At 38.1% G+C, this 15,777-nt stretch overlaps 2 protein-coding genes across 4 annotated transcripts in view; both read right to left on the bottom strand.

Annotated features, from left to right (window-relative positions):
- The window catches only part of eif3ha (eukaryotic translation initiation factor 3, subunit H, a), a 29,840-nt gene extending 26,432 nt beyond the window's left edge, over positions 1 to 3,408 (bottom strand). Inside the window, exon 1 of the mRNA XM_083529548.1 lies at positions 3,284 to 3,408. Within this exon, the coding sequence (XP_083385674.1) occupies positions 3,284 to 3,364 (81 nt within the window). The 5' untranslated portion in view covers positions 3,365 to 3,408. The remainder of the gene's footprint in view (positions 1 to 3,283) is intronic.
- Positions 3,409 to 4,986: 1,578 nt separating this feature from the next.
- rad21a (RAD21 cohesin complex component a) lies at positions 4,987 to 12,816 on the bottom strand. 3 transcript variants are annotated; one of them, XM_083529511.1, is made up of 15 exons: positions 12,657 to 12,816; positions 11,097 to 11,131; positions 10,672 to 10,856; positions 10,277 to 10,406; positions 10,079 to 10,178; positions 9,841 to 9,947; positions 9,542 to 9,742; positions 9,313 to 9,438; positions 8,747 to 8,878; positions 7,869 to 8,092; positions 6,951 to 7,104; positions 6,386 to 6,531; positions 6,113 to 6,298; positions 5,885 to 5,968; positions 4,987 to 5,658 (listed from the first exon to the last, which is right to left on the bottom strand). In XM_083529511.1, the coding sequence occupies exons 3-15, from the start codon at positions 10,813 to 10,815 to the stop codon at positions 5,467 to 5,469; spliced, it is 1,926 nt and encodes a 641-aa protein (XP_083385637.1). In that variant the 5' UTR covers positions 10,816 to 10,856; positions 11,097 to 11,131; positions 12,657 to 12,816; the 3' UTR covers positions 4,987 to 5,466. The 3 variants fall into 3 exon arrangements, with proteins under 3 accessions (XP_083385637.1, XP_083385636.1, XP_083385638.1); XM_083529510.1 differs by lacking the exon at positions 11,097 to 11,131; XM_083529512.1 differs by lacking the exons at positions 11,097 to 11,131; positions 12,657 to 12,816 and adding an exon at positions 12,262 to 12,541.
- Between the last annotated feature and the right edge of the window lie 2,961 nt (positions 12,817 to 15,777).

Genomic DNA, 15,777 nt, shown 5'->3' with positions numbered 1-15,777 from the left:
GATTTTATTAAAAAGTTCAGTAAACAAGTAGTTAATATTGAGACACTTATGTTTTCGACACCACGTGAATCGCTCGTTTAAATGATTCGGTTCAATCATAATGACTCGCTTATTAACAGTAACTTATTGTTTTTTTAATTCCGCATTTAAAAGTTTCTTCTCTTTTTCGTTTTTTTACTCATCTCAAAAAACAATATTCAGCGTTTTAAAATATTAAAACACTATTTATGCTTTTGTAACTGCAGGTTAAAGCAATACGTGTCCCTCTGTGCTGAATTCAATGCCGTCGAAAAAACAGCGAAATTCCACTTTAGATGCAGCTTCGGTATCATCTGCATTGCGAAGAGGAATTCTGTCGATCTCGTTATTATTTTAACCGACTGTTTATATGTACGAATATACAAAAGATAAAAAGATAAATATAAGATTTTGGAGTCAGCTGTCCACGGTAGTCCTTAAGATACCGGCACAACAACACGCTCAGCAAAATAACGTCTAATTATCGTTAGCAATAAAATCAAAACAATAAATATCGCGATTATTATTATTTTTTTGCCAATACTGCACACCCCTAGACTAAAACTCTACTAGTATTCAATCAGTTAATATAAGGGGGATGGGGGGGAGCAAGATTTGTTCTTATGGAGTTTGGGAGGGTGGATGTCTCACTGATGGGGGTTGTTCTGTTGCGGATTCACAGAACGATTCTGGAAAATCCTGTAGCACGTATTTGGCACTAATGATCAAACGCCACCTCTTTCCCCTCCTCCGCCCTTTACCCCCCTGAAGACTGACAGAACCCGATTTAGCGAAAGCATCGCTACGTTTGTTCTTCAGTCTTCGGTCTTTCTCGCCACCTGCGCTGTGACAATCAGGGCGACACACAGAGTCTCTCAAGTCGGCTAATGATGCCTGTGAACGCTGCACACACACCGTTTTTTAACACTCTTCCCCTCTTGACTTCTCTTGCAATCGGCTGCACGTAAAAAAGAGGATTCCTGGTCACGATTTCAGCTCGGGAACGCAGTGATGCAATGCACAGGATCCTGAAGTGAATTATTTATTAATCATATTGTCTGGCTTCATATCCTGCACCCTGTTCTGTTCTAGTCATCAAGGGAAGCGGAAATTTCAACAAGGACTCAGTGGTGCGTTATTTCTGAGGGGAAGCGAGCAGACTGCGATCTGAAACTACGTGTGATCGTGGAAAAATTTGAAAAAAATGCCCTCGGATGATTCTACAATGCATTTGGTGCCATAAAATTGCGGATGTATTTTAATGCAAGTCTGCCCCCTGTTGGTCAGAAAAAACACGCACAACACCTGATTATATAACCATCAACATATTGAATAGCAATTTGATTGAGGATTGTAAGACTGTATTGAGAGGATGAATGTACTGCTGTTACCTCGGTACCTAGGTTCGGTCGAAAAACCAATTAATCAAGTTTTTTTTAATGGATACTGCATAAACAATCCATGTATAATAGCTGAGCTTTACTACACAAAAAAAATAACAGAACTGAATCATAAAAAGCAACACTCCAAGTTAACAGTACCTTGTGTCCATGCATCACCTCTAGAGGGTGCTCTTGTACATAACGCAACCCGGAAAAACTATCGGTATGGATTTTTGCCGATCCAGCAATCAACTAACATCGGTAAAACTGATTGACTTCTACTCAGCACTCGTTGATTTTAAAAACAAGTGCATGCAGTTCATTGTGGAAGTGCTGAAGTCAGACAGAAATGTAAGCATCAAATGAACAACAAAGCCAGGAAGGATGAAAAAATCGATTCTAGAGAAATAAAGCTTAATATGCTGACGACAAGACGGCCTCTTCCAGATCTGGACCGAACCATCTGGACAAAATTGGCAAATCAGAACAGCAGCATCTTCCAAACAAACGATTTATTACAATATTATACAAAACACAATCGGTTTATCGGTGTGCCAAAAAGTGTTCCATGTGCATGTTTCTGACGTGTCCTAGTTAATCTAATGCCCTGTATAAGCTGTTACTATAGCAACAAATGTTTTGAACTTCTGATTAGAACGTCATGAGTTCAAATCCCAGCAAACACACACATTTGAATAATATAAATTTTATGGTACACCTCAACATGGGGTTTTTCCACTTGTTTTAAAAATGTGTCCACAGTTTAGGTTCTACTGAAGTCAGAAACGCAGAGGTACGGAGAGAACACCACACGCTGACCGGATCTCAAACTTTTTTTTTTCCCAAACACGGAGGATCTCTATCTGTCTCGAATCTGTCCATTTCAAGCAGGAGAATCTCCTAAATCCGGTTTAAACAGGACTCTACATGAGGTCATAGGGAAATTTCCTACTTCACAACCTCAGTGTGTCTGGATTGACCGAGTCAGTTTTTCTCCATCGTCCTCCTACAAATGTTTTCTAAAAAAAAAAATTAAACAATGCTGCTACTTGCTGCACAACGTTTTGTTTGAAAGTGTAACTACTTTTTTTCATTAGTATTTAAACACACATTATCTCTATACTTTTTATATATTTACACATTTCTTTTCTTTGCTGCTGTAATACAGATATTTCCACACTGTGGGACTCATATAGGTTTATCTTCTCTTATATCTAAACACCGAAAGGATTACGGTTAGTTACAATACAGACCTTATAACATTATCTACTGATGCATAACAGTGAAATGTGAATGAAGACCAAATCCAGGTTCTCATCAGCCTGAGATAACGACATAAATGTGAAGTTGAAGGTGAAATTCTACCTTCTATCTAAATCGCCAATTAGATATTAAGAGAAAACTAAAAGAACCGTAGACACGCCTGTAGGGGGCGCAGCCGAGACGCCAGAGAGCATTTAATTGGACAAAATTGGAAGAGGATTTACTCATTTAAAAAAACGGAATTATTTCTCGAAAATTTGGAAGATATAAAAAATAAACATCTGAAAAATGATGATTATTCATAATAACAATATTATTATTATAGTAGGCATTCGTGTATTTCGTATTTTGTTAGCGTTCCTAACACTAAAGTATATACACCAAAATATCTTAAATTTGTATTTTTCCTCATCAGTAATATATGCAAATTGATATCTGATTTATCCTGTAATTGTATATCTTTATATTATAATAGAAGCTGTAAGAGCGCACGCGCTGGCCTACACACGGGCTCTCGTGGGAGACACTTCCGTCAAAAATATTCTTCTGTACGGTCAGACTTCCGGTCTCATAACAACATATACATAATTATAATTCCCATATACAACCGCTCCACTCACCAGTCCATCAATCTGAACGCGTTTAACCTGAGAATCGAGAGACGGAGGAGCTGCCGTGGATGATTCCGTGCGCGCCGCCATTGTTGCACACAGACAGGAAATGATCACGAGTACCACTTCCGGTTCCCGCGAAAGAAAAAGTGCAGAACTACGTTTTTTTTTATTTTTTATTTACATTTGATATTTTCTTTCATCAAAGAAAAACTTAAGTAAAAATATACAACTAATATAAACATGAAACAAAAATACATAAATATTATAATAATTAATAAATATATATTTTTAAGATATGTATGAAAAAAGCAAAACTATTGATTATATAACGTAAAATTAGCTAATATTAAATATATCTTATATACAATAAATTGAGAACTAAAGTGAAGAAAATTTAGAGAGAGAGAGAGAAAGAAAGAAAGACACAGAGAGAGAGAGAGAGAGAGAGAGAGAGAGAGAGAGAGAGAGAACACACTATGGTTTCTCTCTGATGGTTTTCTAAAAAAAATAAAAATAAAAATAAATAAAAAAAATACGTGGACCAATATTATTAAGTGATTCAAAAATCGCTATTCAAAATAAAATTTGATTTGAATAGCTTTTTTATTTTTTTCTATCAGCACTAAATTATAGACAATAATAATAAATGCAGAAACACATGCTGTTGTATCTGAGCAGTCACATGCTGTATGTGCTCCTAAAAGCAGAAACACTCAGAGAAACATCTGAGCATCTTTGGTTTTCCCCTCACACCTCATTCGTGCTGCTTACACACTGTAATCAACTTTACTATAATTACATTTTTCATACAAGGACGTAAATCTCCCAAGTAAAATACAAGCAAAAATCTAAACACGAGAAATCGTTAAAACGGTTACCTGGTCATCTCCAGGTCAAGATCTCAGAATAACTCATGACTTTCTGCTCTCCCCTTCAGCCACTGCTTACAACCTTGAGGTAACTATGGACAATCAACTGTCCTTCCCCTCACATGTAGCTAACATGGCTCGTTCTTGTCGATTTCTTCTCTACAACATCCGAAGGATTTGATCATTTCTGTCCACACAGGCTGCTCGGGTGCTCGTTCACTCTCATCATTTCGAGTCTGGACTACTGCAGCTCTCTGCTGGCAGGTGTTCCTCTGAACGCTATTTGTCCACTGCAAATGATCCAAAACGCAGCTGCATGACTTGCGTTCAATCTGCCCAAGTTCTCCCACACCACCCCACTGCTGCTCCTCCACCGGCTCCAACGGACCAGCACCATCTTACCTCAAAGACCTCATCACATCTCACACTGCACCACGCTGTCTGAGATCCTCCAGCACTGCTCGCCTGGTACCACCTCTTCTCTCAGAATGAGAGGTAAGTACACTTCAAGGCTCTTCTCTGTTCTGGCACCGAGGTGGTGGCGTGAACTTCCCCTAGATGTCTGTACAGCAGAGTCCCTGACTATCTTCATGTGACTGTTGAAGACCTTCATCTTCCTGAAACACTTAAACTAACACTTTCCAAGTTTGCGTTGAAGAAATCAAGAGTTATATTTATATTACGGTTTGTAATCTTGTGTAGCAGTGTAGATTTATTCATTGCTGGAGACTCAAAGCAATTTAGTACGTCTCTCTGGACACGGGCGTCTGCTGAATGCCGCAAATGTAAGTGTAACAAATAAAACCGTTTTTTTCAACATACAAAACTAACAAGAAAAAGTTGTTTTTAATAAACCTTTAATAACATCATTGAAAGAGATACAAAATGCTGAGCTTTTGCATTAATCAACAATTACACCAGACTTCCAAAAATAAACCTTTGTCTCTCAAATATGATATTACCAAAAAGGCAAAAATGTTTACAGCTATTCTAAAAGAAGTATCTCGATGTAAAACCTAGTTGGATAAAACCATACCGATAAAACAATTTGTGGAGGGAAAAAAAAAAAAAAGAAACAAAAGTCTGGTACTGAGGTTATGGGGGTACAAAAGGTACTGACATGCAAATGGAGTAAAATTTTTTACATGATCAATTGACTCTTTCCAACTCTAAAAAAAAACAAAAAAAAAACAACAAACAAACAAAAAAACAAAACAAAAACAAACGAAATTGGTCCAAAACAAGCCCAATATATAGGTACAAAAGACTGAGAAACAGTAAAAAGTGTTAAATACAAGCTAAAAAGACAAGAACGTGCATCTATACAATGTGGAACCGTGGACCTGGCGTGGCGATGATGTCACTGTAAGGCTCGGTTTGGGACAGGTCCACCGCCTGCTGTTTCTTCAGGACGAGGAAGCTGTAGAACTTGGCGGCGGCTTGTTTTTTGTTGTTGTTTCTGCAAAGCTCCAGCAGGCTGATGGACTGGGCTCCGGTTTTAGCCACAACACGCTGAAACGCACAAGAGTCCAATCACACTTCAGTTCACGCTGGTAAACAAGTCATTTATATCATTCCACAGCAAGAAACAAAAAAACGTCTCCAGAAATCTTAAGAACGAATCTCTATTACTGCTATAAAATGATCACAGGCTCCTGTTTTTACGATGGACGATATGACCAGAATCAGATGAACTGCTTGTTATATTTAAATACACATTTCTGAGCCCCGTACGTACCTGAAGTCCATGCAGCATCTGCTGGGTTCTTTTGTTCCACCGTCTCTCCTCTTGGTCCTGGTCGCCACCTTGTCCATCACCCTCCTTTATGAATCAGATTAAAAAAAATTCATTTTTTCGGTTATTTATATAAAAAATAAATAAAAACTTGCATGACTACGTCTAGACATTTCAAATCAACTCTGACTACCGAAAACAAAAGTGATGAATATGGAAGTCAGAGCTCACCTCATCTTCCTCCTCACTGTCCTCTTTGTCCTTGTTCTTCTCTCCCAGCAGGTTGAACTCAGTCACGATTCTCGACAGGTTGCCGCTGTCCTCAGGAGGAAGGTCAACCTGAGGCATGTCCAGCTGCTGGGACAACACGGACTGCTCCATCGCCGGAGGCACGGACTGGTCCAGTATGCTCATCGTCTAAAATAGAAGCGTACTTTTGATTCTTGTTCACAGTTTACAGAGCAAAAATAAAACCCTGCCGGAGAAGCCACGCTCGAGACTCACAGGCAGAGCGGCTTCGGGCTCCTGGGACTTGCGTTTGACTCCACGCTGCCGTGAAGGAGGAGGCATCAGGGTCTCGTCCAGTGTGGTTCTGCTGCCCTCCATGGATGAGGTCTGCAGCATGCTGGGCTCCTCAACAATGGTTTGATCTGCACAGAAGATAAGGGTCAAACTCTACACCGACAGACACACAGTCTAAAAGATCATTTGAGTAAAGGAGGCCCAAAATGATCCTGGGATGAAGATGCTGCTGCTTTTGATGTAGCAAAAATCTATAAATATAAAAGCATTATATATATAAAAGAACACTGTCATATGTCAGAATTTAAGATCACTGTGACGAGATTCTATCATGGTTAGAAAGCTAATCGATGTCAACAAAAAGGTGAAGGCAGTGAAATCTTCTGCTGTGAACGCCTGCCATGTGGTAGCTCTCACTTTGTGCAATATTATTTGTAGGCACTAAAGCAAACTGAGAATTCTTATAAAAAGTCTGGTGCCATACATAAACAATAATACAATTCATATTTGGGAATTTGTTTAGTTTTTTCCCCAGCATCCTTCTCACCAATGATGTCGGTCCTTTGGCCCAGCGGTTCCTCACGGGGAACCTCGGGGTTCTCCAGCTCCTTCAGGAACTCCTCCAGGCTGTCGGCCTCACCACCCTTCCTCCTCTTCCTGAGCTCGTCCGGCACCAGTGGAGTGAGGCAGCGTGTGAACATCTACGGAGCACAAGGAGAAAGTGAGGCCCTCGCACCATCGTTTTACCTCCAGCACAGCATTCATACATGACTGCTAAAAATGTTCCAATCATGTATGAGACTAGAGGATCTATTTTTTTCAGATCTGGATTAATTTATACATTTATAACCTATTAGGGGTTAATCAGCCAGCGATCAAGTGGGTAAATTTTTGTGTTTTATTTATTCAGTTTTTAATCTGCATTGCTCTATTGGGCTGCAAATCATGGCGATTATTAGACAGGCGCATGTGACACACCAAACCATGTGTGTACATTCTGTGCTTGGTGAGAGAACAGAACTCTCCTGAACCAGCAGGTGGCAGTAGTCTGTATTCAGCTTCCGAACAGTAAATATATAAAGCGAGCAGCATTTACACCTGCCGCGATCATTACTAACGGATTCACGTAGATTTTGTTTAATCACCGTCGGCTTGGTGTGTCCCAGGCTTTTACGTTTTTTTTTCCTTCGTTCTTAATCAAGTCCGTATATTTTATTGGTTAAATATGAAGCTACATTTGGAGAGAGAATAAGAATAGAACTATGAAACAGTATTGTTAGCTTATTGTTATGCTTAAGCAAATTTCTGTATAACTTATTTATTAACTGTAAGATTTAATGAGATCCAGAGGGAAAACGCATCATAAATCAGCCATAAATAAATCGGCCGCCCTGATTTTTAAATATCGGCCAGAGAAAAACCCACATCGGTCGACCTCTACCATAAACCCAGAGTAAAGTTGTACCTTGAGCAGTCTAGTGTTCCACAGAGGCTGGGCAGGCAGAGAGAAGAGTTTCTCCACTCCTCCGGTCTCTTTCCACATCATCAGTTTCTTGGTGGGCGGGGCCAGATCCAGTGTGGTCACGATATCTGAGTAATCGCTCAGCTGAGCGCGGATGGTTTTGCTGTCGAGCTCTTTCAGGCTATCGACGATCAGCTTCCTTTTTCTCTTCGCCTTTGTCTCTTTCACTGGGGATAGAAAGACCACTCAAAAAAACAGTCAAGCTTAAGGAAAAAAATTTGCATTATTTAAAACTAATTATAAACAACAAAACCGAAAATATAGGTTAGTTATTTGGTGTTTTAAATAAACAGATCATTTTTTTCTCCCTTTCTAGCAGTGTGCTTAACAAAAAATTTCCTGACCAGTATTTGCGATTAGAGGTCGATGGTGGATTTTACAGATACTGATAGCTAGGTTGGATCGTACGGATTAATGATTAAAAAAAAAAAAAAAAAGCCTTTAAAATGGAATAAAAACAAAAATTATGTAAAAAAAAATAAATAAAACTATTTATTTTACTAAATTTATTTATTTAATTTATTTCTGGAAATGTGCAAAATTAAATAAATATGAATACATTAATAAATAATTATAAAATGTATTGTAAATAAATAAATAAATGATGGTGTTCCCGAGCTGCCTCGGAGTAAAAACAAAAGGCACGTGGGTGTCAGTGATTTGCCTCTAGAGGCCGCTCTTGTAACGACTGCAGACCTTCAGTGTGGATCTTTGTTACAGCAATAAACTATCGTTGCGGATTAATCCTGTGATACTGGAACTTCTAAACCCACACTGTAAAACACAATACTATTATCACTTCTCTTTTTTTGCCCTGTTACCGGTGATGTCGATGGGTTCAAGAGCAAAGGCCTCCTCTTCATTGGGCACCAGCGTGGTCTGCTCCGTCTGGTCTGTAGTGTTGGGTAAAGCCTCAACCGGACATGAATCGGGGCTGTCCGGAGCTCCAGCCGCTGATGGAAACATTACAGCAGAATAAGGATAGAACACGTTGAGAACATCAGCCAGACAAAGAGCAGCATCGCTGTGAGCATTCACAAAAAGAAAGCTTTCTAAAACCAAAAAAATTTTGCTGAACAAATACGTTAAAGTTGCAAAAAAAAAAAAAAAAAAAAAAAAAGAATGTTCGTTAAAAGCTACCGTTAAGCGAGTTTTTCTAATTTATCTGAATTCTCGATTCTGATTGGTCAGAAAGTGCTGAATAATTACAGCAGCTCAAACAGTAGTGCAGCTGTAAATTTCTCAGGTGTATATCAAATATTTTAAAACACTTCAAACATGCGATCATATAAAAAACAATCGAATTTAGTGAGGCAGCAGTCCTACTATATCCTCTATTTAAAAATGTGTGTGTTCTGCATACAGAGTTGAGCATTTGTAAGCTTACGCGAAAGGTGGTCAAAGTCGTCATCGTCGTCATCTCCGTGGCCTGGGGGCATCATGACGCTATCGGTAATGGCCGGAGGATCGTCAAATATCCCCCCACCACCATCGCCGCTCAAGAGCTTATCCACTAAAAATACGCGAATAATAATAATAAAAAAAGAACGTGTGTAAATAAAACAACTGTGCATATAAGCGTTTATCATTAGAGACGTTATATACCGCGCCCTCACCGAGTATACCGCCGTCGCTGTTCTCCAGATTGTTGTCTCCGAAGTCGTCATACTCTAGATGAGCGGACTTATCAGGAGGGTGGGCGGGGCCGGGCTCCGCCTCCAGGAGGAGATTGGCAGCTGAGGATCCATGCATGAAGGCGGTATCCTCAAAGGCAGGCTCCTCTCTAAGGATCTCCCGGTCCTCAATGCCAAAATCGCCTGTCGGTAACCAGCATGTTATAGTGGGTCAATAAATAAAAAAGAATTTTTTTTACAATAATTAGGTGAGGTATCTTCTCTCTGGAATTCTTTCTTACCGAAGTGTTCGTCGTTCATAAGGCTCAAGTTCCCCACTTCCTCCCTCATGGTGATCTCCTCCACCCGGCTCTGGTTTAGCGTAAACTGCTGTGCTACATCTATGTCGCTGAAGAAGAAGAAGAAGAAAAGTCAGGATGAGTCACAGCCACGAAACATTCCTGAAACTGCCACCCGAAATCAACTCCTGTTTTTGCAGACTGCATCCGTGATTATTTTACAGTTAAAAGCCGAACTCACTCGAGATCCGGAAGCGGCTGATCAAAGTCGTGAAATTCCTCGGGCAGGGTGATGGCGTTGTACGCAGCCTCGCGATTGTCTTCGGGCAGATCCACGACCCCTGAGAGGCACAGATTTCAAACGCAAGCTTTAGTGTGCTTAAGATATTACATATTACACTACATCTTTTAAATGTTCTCTCTTAAAGCTCGCCAATACCTGGTCTGAAAGCCATTTTGATCTTTATAAAGGCCTCGTTACAGTCAGCAAGGAGATACTTGGCCTTCCTGTGGTAGATCCTCACCACCCCCAGGAGCAGGTGGCCAGATGTACGCAGAGCCATTTTTACCTGCAAAACAAATGACTCTTAAAAATAAATCAATAAAAACCTGCATTCTTTGTGTAGACAATATTATTCCATTCAAGCCGTTTTATACTTCTGTCGGATACAAAGTGAGCACCTGGAGTCAGAAGAATATTTGTGTTCAAAAATATCTGTTATACCGTTTAATACGGATAAACACAGGCAGAATAAAAAGCGATGCCTGTCGAAGTATTTCTGACTACAGGCCTACTCAGCTTTTACCGTTACGTATACGAAGGTCATTGATCACCTTGGGTGAAATGATGCTCTCCACGCTGCTCTCCAGGTTGCACTCAAAGACGTGGGCTTTGGTCAGCTTCTTGTCCCAATGGGCCGCCAGCCAGATCTTGGCCAGCGGCCCTCGCTTGCTGAGGACGAAGTGGGCGTAAAACATTGCCCCTGGGTTTGCTCAAAATGCACAAGGGTCAGCTACACCTAGACACAAAGAAACAAATCACAGCGCACAATACAGATAACGATTATAACAACATGAACCAAATCAAACTCGATATAACAAATTTTATTTAGAACTAGAGAAAAAAAAAACCTGTAAATTATTATTAACCAGGGTTTGCATTCCCGTATATTAAAATAAATATTGCTTTTTTATATATGCATAACAATATACCAAAGCTTGTTTTTATTTATGAATGTGTATGTCTTGTAAATATTTACATATCCATATTAGAGCTGTAACAGTACATGTATTTCTGTATAGTACACACATGAAACAAATGTTTGTTTAGTCTCCTGCCCTGCACTTTTAGCACATTTTTAACTTATTATTCTTAAACTTGAAAACATACACAGCGATGGCAGGGGTATAAAAGAAACTGGGGTCAGCGCAGTCACTGTGGCTACTCGCTCCGTACCAGAAATTTTTACACAGGCATTAAAAACGCAAAAGAATCCAACTAAGACGTGAACCAGGAATAGCGAACGGCTAACGGAAGCAAATTTCAAGAATTTTTCTTATAAAGGATGGAACTAATGAAGACATTAAAATCACTAGGACATTTAAGTAGAAGATGTCTTAAGGAAAAATTAACATTTTTAACACACCTGTATTATACACATGAGGTCTAACAAATGTAAACTTATTTTATTTTATATATTTGTGTCAATTTAATCACTATAATAATGAGAGTATTGCATACATTTTATTCACTCGATTTTCTTCATTATATATTCTAAAATGTTATTTTATATATTATCTAACCGAGCAGGCATTGTTTATAAAATAAACTGTTTACAAATGTTATAAATAATAAACTGCGTTAATAAAAAAAATAATAATAAAATAAACTTTTTTTGCATCCCCACAATCGTACCGAAAATGAACCAAACCGTGACTTTAAAACCGAGGTGTGTACCGTTACACCCCATACACACACACACACACACACACACACACACACACACACACGTCTGTCATTAGAAAATTGTATAATATAATGTTTGTTAAAATAATGTGTTTATAGAAAATGTCATTTCTAAATTTGTTTACTTATTCAATGCATTCCTATTTATATATTATATATACACACATACATATATATATATATATATATATATATATATATATATATATATATATATATATATATATATATATATATATATAAAGCCAATCTCTACAATAAAGCCTGCTTTGTTTTTGTTTTTTATGTCTGGAGCTTTTGAACGTTAATCCTCCTGCACCAGTTGAAAAGTCCTCCGAGCGAATTAAGCACCAACCAAATTACACACAGAGCGCCTTAAAACAGACTCTAAACCAACTGTTTCTTTCCCTTTTAGCCCCCCCAAAAAATTAAAGTGTAAAAAAAACAAGTACACTTACAAATTCCCCGAACCTACAAGTCAATAAAACAGCTAGAGGAGGAAAAGCATGCTAGCGGGGCGACAGGTTTAGCGTATTAGCCTGCTAGCAACAAACACGATCCCGCTAGTCTGTTCTTTAAAACAAACATGCACAAATATTACAGATTTTAATGAAGTATAAATAAGCAGATTATATATTTATACACGTTTCCGGGTGCATAAAATATCAAGTCGTAATAAAGTGAAATAAGACTAGATTAGCTGCTAAAACATGCTAGCTAGAGGAAATTAGCCTCGCCGATATGACTATAGAACTGGGCAGCTAGCAAGTGGTTGTGAGGGGGGGGGGAAGACAAAATACGACTTTTTTTATCGTTCGTTAATTCGCATTAAATACATGTTTTATATACTTACCATCCAATAATTAATCCGTGATAATCCGGAGCGGGAGAATGTCTCCCTTCCCAGCCGTGAGAGAAGTTTATAACTTGTTTCCCTCCTTCTTCGTCCCTCTCATTGAATCGAACCAAAATGGCGGCCGCTTTTTTTTTTTTTTTTTTCCTCTTCTTCCTCCCGCGTTCAAAATCAGCGGGATGTTTACGGTCAAAATTTCGACCGGGGGCGGGGCCTAACACTTTGACTGACAGTGCGAAACCTGAGTAGCACTCTAAGATCCGTGCGCTGATTGGCTGGATCGACTAATGACGCAAAATCGTCATTAAAAAAGGGCCTTCTTTACCGCCCTCTCTCTTTTGCGGCTGTAATGGCGGCCATTTTTTTTTTTGCAACGACAGAGGGAAATGTAGAGGGAAGATGGCAGTGTTGTCTTAGAAATTCGCTGCACTAAAAAAAATCACCCTTTTTCTGTCTTTCTCACAAATTAAAAGTACAAATAACCATAAATAAATGATCTAGAATTATATCATTTCATTTTTATAGCAAATGTATTTTTTATTTGTATTTTTTTTAAGAATTCCCATGGCCATGGTCATAGATCATTTCATCTCATACAAATATAAACTTTATATCCGATTTCCATTTGATTGACGTTCACTTTTTTTCTATTCATCGATAAAATACACTCCCACCGATTCTGCATTACGGTGACCTGTGTTACATTCCCATTTATACATTATATTAATAGTGAAATAAAAAAAATTATTGGTATGTATAACATTAACCAGGGCCAGCAAGGTCTTCTCTAAATCGCTGACTTACTGCATATTTTAAAATAATTATACCATGAATATGTATTAAATCATTCCCAATAGTCTATTCTCTCCATGTTATATCTTTTCTCCTAGTTGCGCTGCTTTTAGGAGTGTAGATTTATGCTGGAGTTTCTATTCAATCAGACTTCGACCATCACGTGTTGCCTGAGTCAAAGGAATCTGTCGTGAGGCCTTCAGAATCGACAGTGCGGGTGTCTGTGGCATAAAGTGCATATCAATGAAGCTGTTGCTTTAACCAATCAGATTCGAGTCAGCAACACCAGGGCCCTCTAGCTGGCGTACAATAAGGTCAAAATTTTCAAGCCATTTGATTGGATGGTCAGAGATCGCGCTAGTCAGAGCTCACAACCCGCATCTGTAGCAAACTTAACAAGCTCAAATATATTTTTTTGTGGATTTAATGTGTTTTTTTATTCCACAATGGCTGACAGAGCCATGATTTGGTCTCAGGTATATTTAAAAGGCCATTCTCATGACAGATTTTCCAGGAAAAGTTAAACTGGAGTTTGGAAAGTTTGAAAACAGTTTTTATTAAAATAGAGTAGTAATGTGGTAAGATCACCCAGCCAGTCACAAGCGAAGTGAGAAGTTACCACTTTTAGGCAGAAGATTTTTTATGTAACATCTAACAGGGTATTTTTTAATTCTTAGTCCACAGCAAATTAAATTTTTATTTACGTTTCATGTGGTGGAACAAAACAAATGAGTTCCTGTTGATTTATTACAGAGAAACCAGAAAGCACAAAGACCTATTCATGAAGACTTTCCTGTGGCGGAAAAAGTACACACAGTTACATAATCATGACACTGGACAGTTCAATAAATAATATTGAAATAATCAAATTCATTCAAATAAGGACTTTGGACACTCGCAGCTGAGTATGTTGGAAAAGTTTGTGGCAAGTGGGTGAGCTACAATTGATTCAACAATTGCTATTTTACCTTGTGCTGTTATAGGAAAACATTAATACAATTGTAGTTACGACCCTAAAGTTGATTGTTTTCCCATTGCAACATGCCACAACGTTTTTTATTCATCTTATACCACAGGAATTTGCCTAATAATCACTTTTTGTTTATTTATTAAACACCACCAACAAACAATCCCAGTTATCCTTCAGTTTACATTAAATCAGTATGCTTTTGGCTGGTTCCCAAAACCAATGATCTCAGACTGAATCAACAGGGTTGCAAAATTCTGAGAATTTTCAAGTTTGGAAACTTTTCATGGGAATTCATTGGAATAAACTGGGAATTTGCAAAATTGCAGGTTAGCCTATAGCAGAGAACTTAAAAGTTGTTTAAAAAAAAATCTTGCAGGATGACATCTTGGTGAGGATTCATGTAAATTGCATAAATATTTCATACATTTAAGTTGAAAACATCCTGCTGTGCTGTGTGTAAACTATTGTGCAACAAAATGCTACTAACATTTAAGTCAGAAATGTTCTTTTAAAATCTGTATTAGTTTGATTGCATGTTAGCTAATAACCAAACAAAATTTGTTTGTATATGATAGTTTATATAAATTTTTCCAAATTTCTAATTAATTCCTATACATTTTCATCAATTCCCACTAATTCCTAGTAAGTTTCCAATTTTAAATATTTTCAAAATTGCCCAGATTAAGTTCCCATAGAAAGTTTCTGGAAAATTTCTGGAAAATTTCCACTCTTTTGCAACCGTATACATTCATCCATCAGAATTACTTTAATGGAAAAAAGGACCTGCTATTATGAAGTATTTAAACCGGTTTAAACCAAAGAAAGTGTTTCAGGTTCATCTAAATGAAGACCATTTACTTCTGCATGCTTGTGAATATTATACGTACACTCTAAACTCTGGTGTAAATTCGTATAGAGAAACAGGTTTCTCTCACTAAACTGTGACTCGACAGGGAACAGCATTAGTCTGGTTTCATTCGCTAAAGCTAATCATCACAGATTAGCTATCATCTATCAATACTGAAACATAGCGAGAGACAAAAATCCTGTCCTGAAAACCAAAGACAAAAGCGATGCCAATTTGCCACATGATTCGTTCTGGGAAACTGTGAAATCTAACCACAAAAAAATCCCAGCATGATTTATGGGGCTTTGATCAAACGTTCTTGTTGGGATTTAAAGCAAAAGCTGATCCAAGCGCTCAACTATAAAAAGCAATTTTATAAACATCGAGGCCTTTGTTGTAGCAATACATGTGGGAAATTCTTGCGAAGGTCGAGGAGCCGTATTTCTGTATTATTTTAATTGTACCTCTAATTCTTTGTTATTTGGCAGCAATTACTTTTTTATGAGCATTTT

The sequence above is a fragment of the Silurus aristotelis genome (genome assembly GCF_946808225.1).
Source record: "Silurus aristotelis genome assembly, chromosome: 25".
In the NCBI taxonomy this organism is placed as follows: domain Eukaryota; kingdom Metazoa; phylum Chordata; class Actinopteri; order Siluriformes; family Siluridae; genus Silurus; species Silurus aristotelis.
The sequence above is the reverse complement of the archived record's forward strand: the minus strand, read 5'-3'. Positions and strand labels throughout refer to the sequence as shown.

Coding starts and splice junctions, on each gene's coding strand:
- rad21a (XM_083529511.1), bottom strand. CDS start 10,815: ATGTTTTACGCCCACTTCGTCCTCAGCAAGCGAGGGCCGCTGGCCAAG. Junction 10,407..10,671: donor AGAGCATCATTTCACCCAAG/GTGATCAATGAC, acceptor TTTGTTTTGCAG/GTAAAAATGGCTCTGCGTAC. Junction 9,948..10,078: donor CAGCCGCTTCCGGATCTCGA/GTGAGTTCGGCT, acceptor CTTCTTCTTCAG/CGACATAGATGTAGCACAGC.